General features: G+C 34.6%; 3 protein-coding genes across 5 annotated transcripts; 2 read left to right on the top strand and 1 right to left on the bottom strand.

The window, feature by feature from the left end:
• Positions 1–1238: 1238 nt before the first annotated feature.
• On the bottom strand, positions 1239–4256 carry LOC111011146 (Endomembrane protein 70 protein family). 2 transcript variants are annotated; one of them, XM_022284801.2, is made up of 2 exons: positions 4116–4256; positions 1239–3646 (listed from the first exon to the last, which is right to left on the bottom strand). In XM_022284801.2, the coding sequence occupies exon 2, from the start codon at positions 3638–3640 to the stop codon at positions 1661–1663; it is 1980 nt and encodes a 659-aa protein (XP_022140493.1). In that variant the 5' UTR covers positions 3641–3646; positions 4116–4256; the 3' UTR covers positions 1239–1660. The 2 variants fall into 2 exon arrangements, with proteins under 2 accessions (XP_022140493.1, XP_022140492.1); XM_022284800.2 differs by having other exon boundaries at positions 4091–4247.
• Positions 4257–8255: 3999 nt separating this feature from the next.
• AKR2 (ankyrin repeat-containing protein 2) lies at positions 8256–13665 on the top strand. Of its 2 annotated transcripts, none has more exons than XM_022284830.2 (9): positions 8256–8428; positions 8509–8585; positions 9441–9613; positions 9752–9964; positions 10071–10219; positions 10331–10496; positions 11024–11116; positions 13040–13179; positions 13267–13665. In XM_022284830.2, exons 2-9 carry the CDS (start codon positions 8552–8554, stop codon positions 13364–13366), a joined length of 1068 nt encoding a protein of 355 aa, XP_022140522.1. In that variant the 5' UTR covers positions 8256–8428; positions 8509–8551; the 3' UTR covers positions 13367–13665. The 2 variants fall into 2 exon arrangements, with proteins under 2 accessions (XP_022140522.1, XP_022140521.1); XM_022284829.2 differs by having other exon boundaries at positions 8257–8428; positions 8544–8585.
• A 531-nt stretch (positions 13666–14196) lies between these two features.
• LOC111011211 (UDP-rhamnose/UDP-galactose transporter 3) lies at positions 14197–16884 on the top strand. The gene is made up of 6 exons (XM_088120859.1): positions 14197–14632; positions 14729–14959; positions 15509–15693; positions 15782–15982; positions 16094–16255; positions 16365–16884. Exons 2-6 carry the CDS (start codon positions 14740–14742, stop codon positions 16728–16730), a joined length of 1134 nt encoding a protein of 377 aa, XP_087976985.1. The 5' UTR covers positions 14197–14632; positions 14729–14739; the 3' UTR covers positions 16731–16884.
• The last annotated feature ends 649 nt before the right edge of the window (positions 16885–17533 follow it).

Genomic DNA, 17533 nt, shown 5'->3' with positions numbered 1-17533 from the left:
CTATGATATCTACTAATATAACTTCTCATATGATTATATGATTTATCACTAATATAACTTTGATGCATCTATGATATATACTTAATATGTCTCTAATTTACCATTGATATAACTATGAGATCTAGTGATATCTAACATTGATGCATCTGTAATCTATTGATATCTACTTATGTATATCAGATATCGGTTACAAATATATTCAGTATGTCACTAGATGTACATCAAATATACATCAGATATATATTGGTGATAAGATATACATAGGTATATCATTACAAATATATTTAATATATCATAAATTGAGGTACATCAGATGTATATTAGATGTATAATACATACATCTAATGTATATCAGAGATACATCAGATGTAGATCGGAAGTATATCAAAGATATATTGGACGTATATCAGATATACTTCCATCGTGCGTATATCAGATATACATCCATCGAACGTCTATCAGATATACATCGGGTGTATATCAGATATCATAAGGGTAAAACTGAAATAATAAAAATTCCGAAAATAAAATTTCAAATATTTTACCATATTTGCAAAATACAAAAGTGGTTGACATTTTTGTAAATATGTATAAACGTTTAGCTACCCAATACAATTTCTCAAAAAATTAATATATCATTAAATTATTGTTATATTAACATATCTAGACACTTGAACATGCTATATGCTTCATAACACAAAACCCATTTGTAACGGCACATCTAATATGTAATTCTCTTTTGTTAATAAATTATAACACATTTTGTCACATCTAATTGGGAATTTTTAATACGGTCTAGATAAAATTGAAAATTTTGAAAGATTAAGGACAATTTAAGAATTACCCTAAACAGTAGGGACCATCTACATCTAGTATGTTTAGCCTTTCGAATTCATGTCATTTGCTTTCCCCCATAGATAATGCATTTCCCATCAATCACCATTCTTATATTGATTTGATGCATCAAAAAGTTCTCTCCCATTAATTTCATCTAATCTTTCGTTGAAACAGCTGCAGTTTGCTCGGTCAATGTTCAAGATGTAATCATCAAATAGGCACAAATACTTGGGAACAATATGTGGCAAAAATAGCTGATTTGGTCATTTAAAAAAAATTAAAACTAATCATGTGGCAGAGAAAAGCAAAAGAACAAGAACAAAAAGAGCAACTAGAAAAGGATCCTTTTCTCAGATTAGTACGAACTTAATCATCACTTAAGCAAATAGATAAGAAATCAATAAGGTGGAAAATCAAATCTCTCTAAAGAAATGAAATGAAATGGGTATACAAGAATGGAAGGGTGAAACAATAGTGACTTTCAAGTTTCTAGTAACAATTTGAATGGATAGAAACTAGATCAATGGAATTAAAAAAACCAAGACAATCTCTTTTTCTTTCTGGATTTGGTGTTGGTTGGGGGAGGGGAGAGTATTAGATATTTGCATTCTAAACATAGCTTGGGATACATATAGACTAGAAATAACTATCCCATCATCTCTCTTCACTTCATCATATATTATGTAACAGCTCCAAAGACCAATTGCCTAAGAAACTTGCTAGGCTGAAGAAAAAAAGAAGTATCAGACAACTCACCAAGAGCCAAAATGTTACCGAAATTCATCCGCCGTGCGAGCATGTGCAAGGGCGGTGTTGGCCATTTCTAGTCTATCTTTACTGATGAAAATAGGTAGTGAACAAAGTAGAAAGACGTCAGGAGGCCAATGGTGCCAGTCGATAACATGATTGCCGTCGCCATGATCAATGAATAACCAAGATAAAGAATGGCCGAAACCGGACCACTCAAACTCTGCAACTCAAAGACCAAGTAGTGGATGGAATATAGGAACACGTAAAGAGCAACTGAACCAGAAGCAAAGAAAGCCTTCCACCACCATCGCCAATCCTCCACACAGAGATGCATGTAGGTAAGGACCACTGATACTTCAGCACACACAATAACCAGCAAAGACAAAACTATTAGAAGGAAACCGAATACGTAATAGAACCTTCCAAGCCAGATGCTAGAAAGGATAAAGAAAAGTTCGATGAAGAGGGTTCCAAAGGGAAGGGTCCCAGCTCCAAGAATGAGAAGCCAAGATGGGTACTTTCGTGCAGGAATTTCCCTTGGAATCTGGTTGGTTCTCACGGGAAACTGAATTTCCTCTGCTCGAGTGCCAAAGAACCCTCCCAGCAGGGTGAGTGGCACAGATATGCAAAACCAGAGAGACAAGAGTTCAAAATATAGTGAGATGGGAAGGGCACCAGTACTCTTGCTGCTCCAAAGAATGAAGTTCAGTGCCGTAAGAATGACGAAGACAATCCCAGGAAAGAAGCAAGCAACTGACCAGGAAACCGACCTCCACCCTTCCGATGTTCCCTTGATAGTTCTCCATGCACGCACACCAACATAACCTGCAATAATTCCGAGGAAAAGATAAAGAATAATCATCCCTGTCAGTAGCATTCCTCTAGAAGCTGGTGACATGAAGCCAAATGCAGTACAAACAACAGTGACAACTGCCATCCCCAAAATTTGAACTCCATCACCAACCATTACGCACAGGAGCTTTGAGCAATCTGGTTCCCTGAAAACATCTCCAACCACAAGTTTCCATCCTGAGAGCTCCTCGTTCATCTGCGCTTGAGATTCTTTGTCCAACTCCTCATACCTTGTCAAATCTCTTCTCACTGTCCTTAAGAATATGACAAAAACTATACCAGCTAAGAAGAAGATTACCATTAGTGAATTTAGAATAGAGAACCAGTGTACTTTGGAACCCTCCATCCTCAAATACGCATCCCATCTTGATGGCCATCGTATATCACTTTTGACAAACTGCACCTCATAAGTGAATGACACTTGCTCTTTCTCTCTGATGATCTGAGACTTATCAAGTTCTTTCGGACAGTCTACATGTGTGATATTGTCGAGCATTTTATACTTTCTCATCACTTCAGGATCATATTTAACACTACAAGGTGCAACCTGAAATCCAACAATCTCATACGCAGAAGCCTTCTTCTGCTCAGTCTGTGAAATCACACCCATACCTTCTTCCCCAGTGCCAATTATTTCCACACCACTCCCCTCGTACTCATGGACCAAGACTGTGAACTTGAGGTGATTAATGATATAATCTTCATCACGGTTTGGTGGTGTATACCCAACTGGAAACCCAGTCCACTGGATTTTAAACCCATTTTGTTCGGTAAATCTCATGGCAGGTAAATTATCCAGTATCATGTTTACCTGATAGAGATCACGGGTCCTCTGTTTCAAAAGCTTCACTTGAACCTCACTCAAAGGGTCGGTAGTACAAAGGTAGATTGTTTCATTGACATTCATGCGAAAACGATAAGGAGAGTTGTCGATCTGATCACCCATCAGCAGCTCCCCAAGATTCTCTGCACTTTTCTTGACACCACCCGGTGGCTTGCAGTAGGGGAGACTATAATAGTTAAATGGAAGCTCGGTCTCTATGGACGTCAGGGAATTAACCTTGGCAAGTATAGGATCCTCAGAGGAGTAAACATTCATGTAGCTTCCGGGAAGATAGAACGCATCGCAACGATAGGCAACAACCAGAAACATGAGGAAAACCCGACAGATTGAGGGCTTCCTCGAACTGGAGGAGGCCATTGGAAACTGAAAGAAATGCAACAATCTCATTACAAATCCAACCGGCTTTAAAAAGATCCACTCGCTAGCAAAACAAATAACAATAATTTACAACATAAACAAAAAACAGACGAGTGAGAAGATCTAGAAAAATAAAAGATAGCTGTAACTACTAAAGTGAGAATGTGTGAGATTAAAAAGAAAACACATTAGATCTGAGTTATTTAGCGGTTGCATGGAAGAAACGCGAGAGATTCACACATTCTACGCAAATCTATTTCGAATAAATAACAAAAAGAATCTTAAAAAACAGGCTCGGAGATGAACAAATCCGACTCAATTCAATTTCCACAAGCACTGATGAAATGAATAGTCGAAACAATCTGAGAAATATATGCATTAGATCCACAAACTACGAAATCATACACCAAGAAATAGGCAAAAAGCTTGAGATCTAGGTCGAGAACTTACAACCGACAAGGTGAGAGATACTCACGAAGCGCGAACGGAGGATACAGAGTGAGTATTTTGCTGGGGCTTCTTGAAATCTTTGATATTACGTTGCACTCGGAATTAATATTCTTTTGTTGAAATAAATGAAAAATAACAAGAGAAAAAGGAGGAGGAGATGAGTTTTTTTTGGCAAATTAATATTCGTTTGTTAAAATAATTTGTTTTATGTTTTATTTAATTTATTTTAGGTTAAATTACTTATTTATGTTTTTTTGTCGTGGGATTCAAATTGAAGACCTTTTGATAAAGATAGCTACTTTTAACCACTTAACTATGTTCCAATTGTTATCTGTAATTTATCATGTTACAAAAGAAAATAAAAATAAAAAGAAACTATGCCTTCAACTTTTAGTTAAGTTTCAATTCTACCTTTTTTCACTTCTAGTTTATTTTTAAAATTAATTATACCTTAACAACAATTAATCATTAACATGTTATCATTATTAAAGCATAACTCAAGTAGTTAAGGCACCTATCTCTAATCAGAAGGTCATAAGTTCGAATTCAATGAAATAGTGACACATGTATAACTTTTTAAAAATAAACGGTAAACGTCACAAATACTTACAACTATTAAGTAATCATTTTGTAAGTTAGGTTTAACTTACCCACAAATCAATGATGGTACAGTAAATTATTAGTATTTATCACGTTGTGCCATTGATTTTGTATATGTCATGTCTAACACACTCCATTTACAACTTAGCAGCTACATTGGTTCCGTTGCTTTTAATAATATAAATTTTCAAGAGCATGTTTAAATCAAATTTAAATGCCAAGGGTATATGTGGAATTTTCAAAATAAGAAAAAGTATAATTCTAACCTCAAAGTTGAACAGCGTTTTGAATAATTTAGCCAAAAAATAAAAATCTCTATAATTTTGAAAATTTTAATTTAGTTCATATGTTTTGGACCTAATTCTAATATGGGTTATGTTACTATTGTTTGGTTAAATTTCACAGAGTATTTTGTTAACTTGTTTTTTATTGGCTGCTATGATGGGACCACTACTTGATCCTACAGGATTTGGTGTTGAAAAACATATAAGGCTCGTTTGCTAACATTCCCTTTCTTGTTTCTTATTTCTCATTTTCCGTTTTTTTAAGAAATCTAAATATTGTTCAATTAACTTTGTTTTTTCTTTCTCCTTTTCTGGGAACATTTTCACAATTGCATATAAATTTTGAAAACAACCAAAACTAGTTTCTCATTTCTTGTTCCCATTCCCAATTTGTTCCAAAACATAAATAAAAAGATTGTTTTATCATTAATTCTTAGAGGTTGGAACAATGCAATATATTTTTCTTCATTAAAAATATAGAAACAGAGAAATGTTACCAAACGAGCCTGAAATTACTGATTTCTAAGGTAGGTGGCTATAACCAATTCCCTCTTAATTAATCTTAGTCTCTTTGTACCAATGAATCACCCATGATGATTAATATACTATATACATAGATCCTGAAAATTTACTATCAACGTTTTTTTTTCAAAGAGGAGTGCGAGTTTGAACCTTCGAAGGAGATTACTAGTACATCAACTATTTGAAAAACTATACTCACAAAATTTTACCATCAAATTTTTAACAACTTACCCTAAGGGAAAATTAAACGATGTCAAGCGAATAATTAAATAGAGCTTTGGAGAATATAGAAACTGATACCTCAATGATCTTACACATAGCAAACAGTATATAGAGATGTTAGGTGAATCATGAAAGTAGTGTGTTGGGCAGGTGAGCGGTGAGATCTTGTCGAGAAAAATGTGTACTAAGTAGAGAGAGATTCATAGTCATAATTTTGAACACGATTGAGTAATGGTATGCCTTGGTTGATGTGAATGTACCTCGACTAATCTCGGAACAACACTACATGACCATATTACATTTAGTTGCCAAGTAAACATAGGAGATTAAATTTCTTTGATCATTTAGGTCAATAGACCAACTTAGACCAACTTATCCTGGTTAAAGATATATAAAAAAAGAATTAGCAAAAGCCCCTCTCAAAATTATTGTACAGAATTTTTGTTAATAGCAACATCTCTCAAAATTATTGTATATAATTTTTGTTAACAACACAGTATGGTAATAATTTTCAACTCACAACATATTTTTCATGGTATATTCTAACAAAATTGAATACACCATATACATGAACAAGAAACTATGCTTCATGTTTCGTATAACTTTTACTTCTTTTCTTTTTTTTTTTTAATAAATATTGATTATCTTTAGGCATCAAATTAGCACCATGATTAAACCTTAATTGAATTTTAAAAGTTATACGTATAATTGTTTAATTTACATGATCACTACTCATTGTTCTATTTGTTGATTATTTATTAGCATTTTTTTAGTAGGAGATGGGGACTCGAGAACTCTTGGTCAGTACCAATTACAGTTGAGCAAGCTCAAGTTGACCACAATAAAATGATTGTTTAATTATATAAAATATATAATTATCATTTCTACTATGAATTATTAAATTTAAATCGTAACTAACACCAAGAATATCTCTTAATATAATCTATTTTCATTTGGTTCAAGATGAGTTTGTAGGGTTAAATTACAAATTTTGGTTAACTTAGCATCAATTTGGTCTTTTAATTTTCAAAGTTTCAATTTGATCCCCATAATTCAATTTCGACAAATTGTACATAAATTTTTTTTACTCACTTGAAAATCTACCAAAATTTCCATGTTTATTCATTTAATCCTAGAGTCGTGGTACAATTAGGAAAGTATAAAATATTAACTTATTGCGACTTAAATAAAAAATTTGTCGCATATTTAATATAATAACTTGCAATGACAGGGATGATTTATGATGTATGATGAAATTATAAAAATCAAATTAAAAATTTTAGAATCACGAAGATCTCGTAATAAAACTAAGCCAAATTATAAAGATCAAATTAGAATTAAATCTAAACTAACAAATCATGTCCCCAACAATGGGTTAACGTTATATTCCATTAAAAAGTCAAAGCTTCAAATTCCCACCTAAATAGGTTGAATTAAAAAAAATCAATTATCTTAATAATTTAACCAATATTTTGATATTTTTAGTGAATATTTTAGAAAATATTAAAATCATTAACCAATGGATAAAAGACTTCCAATCAAGAGGTTGTCAGTTGGAATCTCTTCCCCAACGTATTGTACTAAAAAAAGAAATATTGAAATTCATAATAATTTATAAAAACATCATCCATATAGATTTATAAACAAACCCAAGAGAGAGGACAAAAGTCAAACGTAATTTAGATTCTATAGTATCTATCACATTCGACAGCGATATGAAAGATAGATCAATATTTCTATACTATCAAAAAAATTCGATAAAATATAATAAAAAAATATCACATATTAATACTAATACTTTTTGCTTATTCGAAAATAGTAAAATGTTTATTTGTTAATTAGATATTTGTTAGGAACTTTTTCGATCTATCAATATATTTATGGATATTTTTAATAAAATTGAGACATATATCCACGTTTAAAACTTTGGATTCAAGTAAAAAGAGAAAAAAGAAAGCTTGGAAAATGATGTATCCTCCCTTGAAATCTCTTACAAAAATTAATTAATATAAAAAGAAATGCCACGTAATTACAACCACAAACTCTTGCCGGTAATTAAAATAAAATAAAGAAAAGGGAAATTTCATCGGCAGAGAATGGCCATTGGTTGGGCAGAGATGAGGATTGAGGTGGCCCACCGAAACTCTGGCTATGCCCTATTTGCTTGCTTGCGTGTCCATACACTTCCTTTAATTCAAAACCAAAAACATTGTGGTGAAATAAATTTTAAAACCATTATTTTATATGTCAAGATTTTAGGAATTATTTTGGAACATATTTTTAAAAATTATTTTCCCCTTGTTTATAATAAAATATTGTAAAAACCTAAAAAAAATGAAGAAGAAGAAGAAAGAAGACCGATATATTACATTTTTATACTTTACAAATATTTTAAAAAGTTAGATAAATTTGAAAAATTGAAACCCATATATTCTATTTTAATTAAAAAAATGGCTAACAATGAAAAGAAATGTTTTTTATTTTGAAAAATGTTAAAAAAAGAGAGAAAGGAAAAGAAAAAAGATTACGGAAGATGGGGATAGATGATAGATGGAGTGATTCTTTATCTTCATATCTACAAAGTTCTGACCTCGCTACCATTTTTGGATTGAGTTTCTCGCATCGGGCTCTGGTCGAGGTTCAAGCTCGGAATCTCCATCGCAGGCCGTGTTTGAAGTTAACAGTAGTTGAGAGGTTCTTTCTTTGAGTGGTGAGCAACTTTTTTAATCGTCACTGATTCTTTTCTTCTGCTCCAGTTTTAGTATTCAATTCAGATTCTGCTGGTTTCAGCCGTTCTTACATTTTGTTATTGTAATTGAGTTCAGTCACTGCCATGGCTTCCAGTTCGACCAAGGATGTTGCAGCTGGTAAGTTCCTAATTCCTTTGTAGTAATCCCATCGATCGCTTACTCATAGTCTGCATCCTAGATTGTGGGTGTTTCTTTTCTTTGTGTCTACTTTGTGGATTTTTTTCTTCCTTTTCATATGAAACAAGGAGGTTGTTTTGTTTGAAGTTTCTGTTTCGACTTACGCGTTACTTTTGAGCGCTTATAAATGCCTAGCAATGGAGGATATTGGATGTTTCTATACTTGTGTCTCCTGATTAATTAGCTTCTCAATTGGGTGTTAACACAGATGAAGTAAAAAATGCGAGTGGAATTATCATATTGTGGCTTAAGTTGTAATGTCGCATGCTCTATAGAGGTAATGGATCGTTTGATAGACACAATGCGACCTGGATTCAACTCCATGTAGAACCTCATCTATTTTAGCGTGCGAAAAACAAAAAGATTTGATGGGTCGTGCACCCTTATTGATTCTAGAGAGAATTTTTGTCGGCGTGATTGGGATATGTCATATAAGCCCGGGGTCAAAGAAGCACAAGGGTATTGATGAGTGGAAAGAGAGAAGAAAACAAATTAGAGTGTAGGGGAGGTTTTCAATTGATGTTAGGGAGGTTATACTTCGGTAAAGAATAAATTAGAATAGAGATAACTGATAAGCTAACCATGGGTCTCATGTTCTAATAAAAGAGAACTTCAGTTTAAACCTTCTTGGCTCTTCTTCCTCTACATTCACCTGCTTAATATCAACGACCCCATTTTAAATTAATAATTGTGACCTGAGCCATGCAATTTTAATGCTATAAGTTCCTAATTATAACTTTTCCTGAACTCTTTTCTCTTTGAGTTTCTTTCTGATAATCCGTTTTTCATTTGCAGATGAGAAGACAGTTTCATCGGATAACAAAAATTCCAAAAGTGAAATACCCAAAAGTGAAACACCCCCTGCAGATCAGCAGCCAGATAAACCAAGAACTCCCTCAGCCTCACCTCATGAAGGAGAAGTTCCTCCAAATCCTTTTGATTTCTCTGCAATGACTGGTTTGCTAAATGTTCGATAACTTCTTTCATGTCTAAGATGTTTTCAATTTCTGAAGGACCGCCATCTATTTTGTTTTCATTTATTGAAATTTTATATATTCAGGTCTACAAATTATGTAAATCATAAGAACCTTTTCTTTTCCATGCAGGATCCCAGCATTCAAGAATTAGCTTCTCAAATAGCAAAAGATCCTGCATTTAATCAGATGGCATCGCAACTTCAGAAGACTTTTCAAGGTGCTTCTGCTCAGCAGGGTATTCCTCAGTTTGATACACAGCAATACTATTCTACCATGCAGCAGGTCATGCAGAATCCTCAATTTATGACAATGGCTGAGCGCCTTGGCAATGCACTAATGCAGGTACTTGTTGTTGATTGAATTGAAATACTCTCCTGTTTTGTTCTCCATCCTTCATTTACTATAGCATGTGAACTGAACGAAATCATTTAATCTTACATTTTTCCAGGATCCATCCATGTCTAGCATGCTGGAAACTTTTGCAAATCCATCGAATAAGGAGCAGCTTGAGGAACGAATGGCACAAATCAAGGAAGATCCAACTTTAAAGCCTATTTTGGATGAAATAGAGACTGGTGGTCCAGCTGCCATGATGAGGTCATGATTTTTATTATCAATTATTTCTAGTCCTGTATCAATTTTTGGAACAAATTTGTATTACTATTCTAAAGACCCTTATGTTAAAGAGAGAAAGTTTTGCTTTCTTAGGTACTGGAATGACAGGGATGTTTTGAAAAAGCTGGGCGAAGCAATGGGTTTTGCAGTTTATGGAGATGCAGCCAATGCTGAAAGTTCTGCGGCGGATGATTCAGAAGAAGTGGGAAATGACGATGAGTCTATAGTTCATCAAACTGCTAGTGTTGGTGATGTCGAGGTACATGATGATGTATCACAATTTTTTATCCTCAAGGCCTCTTTCATTGTGTTGATATGAAAGAAATATTGCAACCCAATCATCAGATGCAGGCTCATATATACAGGCATATTGTACCTAGAGTCGTCCCAAGTAGTGTAACATTAACATCTTTCATAAATCTTTGCATTTTAATCTACGTTGTTTCATTTTCATGTTCTTCTCTGCTGTCTTTACCTATTTTTATAATTAATTAACATTTAACCATAAAGACACCATAATAGTTTTGAAATTTAACAGTAGAAGAACTCTCAAGTAATTCAATGCACTTAAATCCTTTCCTCTTGAACATTCCTACTCAAGCTCAAAACCCAATAAACAATTGCCTACCTGCACACTCATCCCACCCCTTATCATATCTTTATGATTAATTCTTTGGCTAATAACTAATATACCCTTGTTGCCACGATACCATCCCTAACTTGGGATAGCATTCTTATCATAACACATCTAATCCGGGTTTTGGTTTTGTTTTCGTTTTTTTTCAGGGATTAAAAAATGCACTAGCAGCTGGTGGGAACAAGGATGAAGAAGACTCAGAGGGAAGGACCGCATTGCATTTTGCATGTGGGTATGGTGAGGTACGATTGCTTCTGGCAGATAATTTCTTTCCAACCTTTCCCTTATTTTCATTACATTTTGAATACTTTTGAGCATCCTTGTGTACTTGGGATGTTGAGCACGTTTGGCTTCTTACTACTGGTAAATTGACAGTGTTAATTGACAACTGAGAAATCTGTCTCTTGGAAAGTACTTTGATTTATGATGGTTCTACACAGAGTAGTCTGAATGATATAATGATGTTTCCTGATTAAGTCAGTTCTCTACTTCTTGCAATAATAAGTATTCCAGTTAGAATAGCTGATATTCTGATTATTTATTTTTGAGCTAATATATCTTATCTAAAAAAATTTTTGAGCTAATATATTTATTGCCCCTGAAGGGAGCCTTGTTCATTTGGATATCCCATAACCATTTAGATCGCAATAAATTTGCCTATAACAATGACATAAAGAGGATAAGAATCAGCTACAGGGACATTTTTTAATCAACAACCTACCAAATTTTATTCTCTCCATTTTCAACTTTTAAACTATTAGGAGACGACAAGTTGGATTTTAGAAGCTTTGAATGAACTCCAAGCCTACACTTGGTATGTGATTTTGTTTAAATAAAGCTGTAACTGTAGGTTTGTTAATCCCATCTGTGACATAAACCCCGGCAACAACCAAACACCATCTTCTAAAACACATTATTGTGAAGAATACATACATATGTTGCACAAGTCTGCACTCCCCACCACAAATCTAAACTTGCCAAACCTGTGAGCCAAGCATACATTAATGAGTGATGTTTCTTCGTGAAATGGCAACTGCTTCTAGTACTAGTTCTTTTATCAAGAGAGAACCATCCAGAAGGTTGCTAACTTGCTAGTAGTAATAATACCGCACCAAAGGGAGCCTTGTTATTTAGCGTACTTCATAACCATTTAGAAATAGAGCTTGATTGCAATAAATTAAGTCAACGAATACCCAAACTACCTTATCTCATTACCAAAAAATAAAAATAAAAAAGAAGGTAATCATATATTAAATGTTATTAACATAATTTGAGAGGGTAAAATGTTTATAATGACGGGATAAAAATATTTTAAAATTGTTTGCCCCTCCTTCAAAATTGGTGCTATTTTGATTAAATTTGCCAAACTAAGCAATGTAATGGATAGAGTCTTCAGGTATGGATCAATGCTGATACAACCCCTTTATTTTCTTTTTTTCTTTTTCAATTTTTGTGGGATAAGAAACGGGTATTTCAGTGATATGATGAAATACACAAAAGAAAGGGCAGAAAAGCCCCACGCTGATGGAGGTTACATAAAACTTAAAAGCATCTAGTTAGCCAAAATATCAACATAATTTGAAAAGAGGGAAATTTACACCAGCTAAGAGCATGTAAAATAACTGTTTATAAATCTATGAAGAGAGAGGGTGGAGTCTTCGTAAGTCCAAAACAAGGCTTTGTTAATTTGCAACCGTAGAATGTCCTTATCATTCATGAACGGATGGCTGAGCAGGATTGTGGATAAGACGTCATTCGTGCTGATACAACTAAGTTTTGGGCACTGAACTACTTAGTTGTGGCTAAATTTCATTTTGGCAGTTCCCGGAATTCCTTCTCTCAAATCCTAGGTACCAGTTGAGGCAGCAAAAAGGGTTTCTGTAGTTGCTCTAGATTGAGTAACATTGTCAAACATACAGCTGGCTGTTTATGAATTATAATCATTTGCTAGATTGGTAGTACTTGATCTTCCTGTTAGGCAGTGCTTGTATTTAATTGTTTTGTGGATTCAACTTATGGTATGGGTAACATGTGCTATCAGTGAGTTTCCTATAATGCAAGTTTTTTGGCATGGATTCACCTTTTTTGTATATTCAACCATGAATCTGGAAAATTTTGCCTTACTTTCAAAGAGACATGACCGATCTAATCCCCCCTCCCAACAGGCCAAGTGTGCTCAGGTGCTTCTTGAGGCTGGAGTGAAGGTGGATGCACTGGATAAGAATAAAAACACTGCACTTCATTATGCAGCTGGTTATGGTCGGAAGGAGTGTGTTGCATTACTACTTGAGAATGGCGCTGCAGTGTAAACAAACAGCCTATAGAATGACATTAATGTACTTAATACTCTTTTCCTTCACTATTTTACTATTTTCTCGTTTTCTGCCTGCAGAACTCTCCAAAATTTGGATGGAAAGACTCCAATAGATGTTGCCAAGCTAAACAACCAACATGAAGTGCTAAAATTGCTCGAGAAGGACGTTTTCCTGTAACTTTGAAGCCACAGGAAATACTTTGTGCCACAATTCGAGCACACCACAGGGCATTTAAGTGTTGCTAGATTATCTACTTTCGACAAAGTTATAAGTTAATTTACGTTATGTGATTTTCATTAGAATGCTACTAGTCAGTGAGACAAGATCCGTTCTCTTATGAGGTGTGCTTTGTGAGCCTTTTTGTTATTCGCGTTGTGCCTGGGATTATGTACCGTCTTGCTACTTGAGACAAAAGAGTATCCTGTGTTCTATTCTTTCTTTTGTTTCAATAATATCCAAAATCAAATTAGGTGGTAGATATTTTACTCGCTCAGTGATAATAATGAGAAAAAGATGTCTTAATCTTCTGAAGCAATTTGTTGATCTCTCTCTCACTTCATAGTACTGTCCCCTTCTCTAAACAGAAAAATTGTGTAAAATTTTCCATTATGTAGCTGATATTTGACATCAGGTGGAGGAAGCCAGGAAAAAAGTTGGAGTAAATCTCTTGATTAATATTCAATTACTCGATCAATAGATATACTTTTATTTTACTCCCATTCAATATTGGAAATGGAAATGCAGGAAAAATCTTATGCACTCGGAACATTAGGGGCTATTTGGAAGTCAGAAATTTTAAGATGATTTAAAGCTAATTATATCTACCCATCTCTCTCTAAACATAGCTTATCTCTATCAAAATGCACATAGTTCAATGGTACTTGACACCTATTCTTAGGTCGAATGTTCAAACCTCCGTGCCCCAATGAACTAGAAATTAGAAAGATAAGTTACAAAGTTAGATAATTTTGTGTGTCAGAAATTTAGCCAACAATGCAAGTCGATGGACTTCTAAAGTTTTATCAAGGTTTAAATGAAGCATGTACTTTAGCTTTTTACAAAAGTCTATTATATTAATTGCATATAGCAACCGGAAATGCTAGCCTTTTTGTTGAGTGGCTAGGCCAGGAAGCTCTTTGGGATGTTGGAAGAAAACCAAAATTTTGGTAAAGGTGAGAACAACAGAAGTGTAAAGGTTGAAAAGCAAAACAACTTCGTCTCCTTCTTCACTCCACCTTAGAAAACTTTGATATTATTTCTTGAAACTCGAAAAAACTTCCATTGGGATCCGTGGGAGTTTGAAGTTTTAAATTGATAACATGCTGGTTGCCCCAAAATGCAGCAAAATCCCTTTTAACTAGCTCCATTGAGAGTGGACTTTTGATTTTTTGCAACAACAATTTCGGCGGAGAAAGATCCAAACTTTGAGGATTTAAAAACATGGTGAGCTGACCCAAAATAGTAATTAATGAAATTCAGTTCTCATCTTCTGACTTTCAGTTCTCATTTGGTCTAAATTTTGCCTTTTGGATTTATCAGCTGCTTTTCTTATGAATTTGGGAGCAATATCTTTGAACAAAGATAAGTCCCCCAAAAGCAGCAAATTTTTTGATCTGGATTTGAAGAAGAAGAAGAAAAAGTTCATGGAGGAGAGAAAGTCATCCTCTGTATCAGATGTTGGAGCTTGGGGTATGAATATTATCAGCTCAGTGGGCATTATCATGGCCAATAAGCAGCTCATGTCCCAAACTGGCTTTGCCTTTACCTTTGGTTTGTATCTCTTCTTTCTCTGTTTAGTTCAAATTTCATTACCATAAGTCTTGCATTCGAAAGATTTGTCCGGCCGAGAACAGAACACTAGAAACAAAAATCGTTAACGTCAATTTCTATTACTTGAGAGATCGCACATTAATTACATATTGCACTCTTTTGCCCCCACCCCCTCTTACAATTCTCGTTCAGTTAGCTGTTTGGATTGTAGATGTAGATCCAACTACATTGAAAGCTTAGTATTACTGGTTTCCCTTTTGATGAAGAGAGTAGAACACTAAAAGGAAGGAAAAGGAGTATGTTTTGATAAGATGGTGGAAAATGGACTTGAAAAGTTCCATTTTCAGGGAGCCAAAAGCACCAGCTACCGATCGCCCATTGATCGAATGGAGCGGATTACTGGAGCTCTCAATAAATGATGAATGAACAGCATGAAAATGATAATCTCATTTGAGTGTGTGTTGGAGAGCAAACTGAAATTATAATGTATCTCTTTCATTTCATCAATTAGTTGTTGCTCTGATCCAAGGCTTTCATCTTGTGTTTCAGCTACAACCTTAACTGGATTTCATTTTTCTGTAACTGCATTGGTTGGTTGGATTTCAAACGCCACCGGCTATTCGGAATCCAAGCCTGTTCCCTTCTGGGAGCTTCTTTGGTTCTCGATTATCGCCAACACGTCGATAGCAGCCATGAACTTCAGCCTCATGTTAAACTCTGTTGGATTTTATCAGGTTTGATTGATATATCCTTCCAACACTTTATCATGGCTCTTTATCTTCAACAATAACTGAACTTTGTCGCCCTCTTATGCGCTTGCAGATATCGAAATTAAGCATGATTCCCGTGGTCTGCATAATGGAATGGATTCTCCATGGCAAACACTACTCAAGGGAAGTGAAGATGGCCGTTTCCGTGGTCGTTGTCGGTGTAGGAGTCTGTACAGTGACTGATGTGAAAGTCAATGCCAAAGGCCTTCTCTGTGCCTCAGTAGCAGTCTTGTGCACATCACTCCAACAAATTGTAAGCATTCTCCTTTCTCCCTATGAAATCACTTCAGATTCAGCATTCAAATTTCAAGTACTCGATTTCGAAAACGTCATGAATCTCGACACTTTCGCTTTATTGCAACAGTCAATAGGTTCATTACAGAAGAAGTACTCAATAGGATCCTTTGAATTACTAAGCAAGACAGCCCCCATACAAGCCCTTTCCCTTCTCACAGTTGGCCCATTCATTGACTACTGCCTCACTGGCAAGCCTCTATCGAAATACAACTACACTTCTGGTGCATTTGTAAGTCGTCGCTCTTCCGATCTCTCTTTCGAGTCCCGTATTCGTTTTGCTTTTGCTTTCGAAGTTCAACCGGGCATATATATCAATAATCCTTAATGAAATGTTGCAGTGTTTCATTCTACTGTCATGCTCCCTGGCTGTGTTCTGCAACATCAGTCAGTACCTGTGCATCGGGCGATTCTCGGCGGTGTCGTTCCAGGTTTTAGGCCATATGAAGACGGTATGCGTGCTGACATTGGGGTGGCTGCTCTTTGACTCAGAGATGACATTGAAAAACATATCAGGGATGGTTGTTGCCATTGTTGGGATGGTGGTTTATAGTTGGGCAGTTGAGATTGAGAAGCAAGGCAATGCCAATGGAGTGATCATTCCTCAGACAAAGAGCCAACTTTCAGATGAGGAATTGATGATGTTGAAGGAGGGGGTAGAGGAGAGTGGTTTGAGAGATCAAGAACTTGGTCAAGTCCCAAAATGAAAGTTTTTTTTTTTTTTTTCATTTTACTTTTGGAGGTTGACTTGATTTATTTATACAAAGATTGTATAATTTGTATCTGAATAAAACTATTGGAAATTGTTTGGTGTTCAATGATAATAATAATTTTGTTAGTGGATGGATTCCAACCTCCACCTTTATTTTTCTCTTTTTTCTTTTCATTTCTAGACACAGGAGTGTTTCAACCTGAACCTTGGCCGGTATTCTTTTGCCACTACACCAATATTCTAGGGTGCTCAAACTTTCAACTTTTGAAGAATTAAATATTGTCTCGTCATGTTGACAAATGCATATGAATTTAAGTCAGTTAAACTAATTATAAACACAACTTAAAAGTGCCAAAATGAACATAGTTTAGCGATAATTGACATATATCTCCAATCAAGATGTTGCAGTTCGATCTCCCACCTCCACATGTTGTACTAAAAAACTCAACTTAAAAGTACTATTTTACTCAATCATTAATACTAATTTTCTAACTTAAATATAGTTCAACTAGTGAATGACATATTTGATCATTTCAATAAAGTCATTTTTGCTGTAAAAAAATAAAATAAGTGAGGGGCATAAAGGTTTCATCGTTTTATTTCCGGTTTCTTGATATCATTTAATTTTTTTAGTAAATAAAAACATACGGTGATTATTTCTTATTTCTGAAAAAAAAAATCAAGAAATATGTTGGTAACCATTTTTTATTTATAAATCTTTAAAGTTTTAAATTTAAGAAAGAAAATCATTTTTATGATAAGAATTTTTAAATTAAATGTTCAAAATTTTTTTATTTA

The sequence above is a fragment of the Momordica charantia genome (assembly GCF_013281855.1).
Source record: "Momordica charantia cultivar OHB3-1 chromosome 2 unlocalized genomic scaffold, Mcharantia_2.0 BLBB01000002.1, whole genome shotgun sequence".
In the NCBI taxonomy this organism is placed as follows: Eukaryota; Viridiplantae; Streptophyta; class Magnoliopsida; order Cucurbitales; family Cucurbitaceae; genus Momordica; species Momordica charantia.
The sequence above is the reverse complement of the archived record's forward strand: the minus strand, read 5'-3'. Positions and strand labels throughout refer to the sequence as shown.

What these genes read in the sequence shown, in the direction of transcription:
- LOC111011146 (XM_022284801.2), bottom strand. Translation starts at nt 3,640, where the DNA reads ATGGCCTCCTCCAGTTCGAGGAAGCCCTCAATCTGTCGGGTTTTCCTC.
- AKR2 (XM_022284830.2), top strand. Translation starts at nt 8,552, where the DNA reads ATGGCTTCCAGTTCGACCAAGGATGTTGCAGCTG. An exon ending in CAATGACTGGTTTGCTAAAT is followed by an intron (nt 9,614 to 9,751) that starts GTTCGATAACTT and finishes TTTTCCATGCAG; the next exon opens with GATCCCAGCATTCAAGAATT. An exon ending in GGTCCAGCTGCCATGATGAG is followed by an intron (nt 10,220 to 10,330) that starts GTCATGATTTTT and finishes TTGCTTTCTTAG; the next exon opens with GTACTGGAATGACAGGGATG.
- LOC111011211 (XM_088120859.1), top strand. Translation starts at nt 14,740, where the DNA reads ATGAATTTGGGAGCAATATCTTTGAACAAAGATAAGTCCCCCAAAAGC. An exon ending in GCACATCACTCCAACAAATT is followed by an intron (nt 15,983 to 16,093) that starts GTAAGCATTCTC and finishes TTATTGCAACAG; the next exon opens with TCAATAGGTTCATTACAGAA. An exon ending in ACTACACTTCTGGTGCATTT is followed by an intron (nt 16,256 to 16,364) that starts GTAAGTCGTCGC and finishes GAAATGTTGCAG; the next exon opens with TGTTTCATTCTACTGTCATG.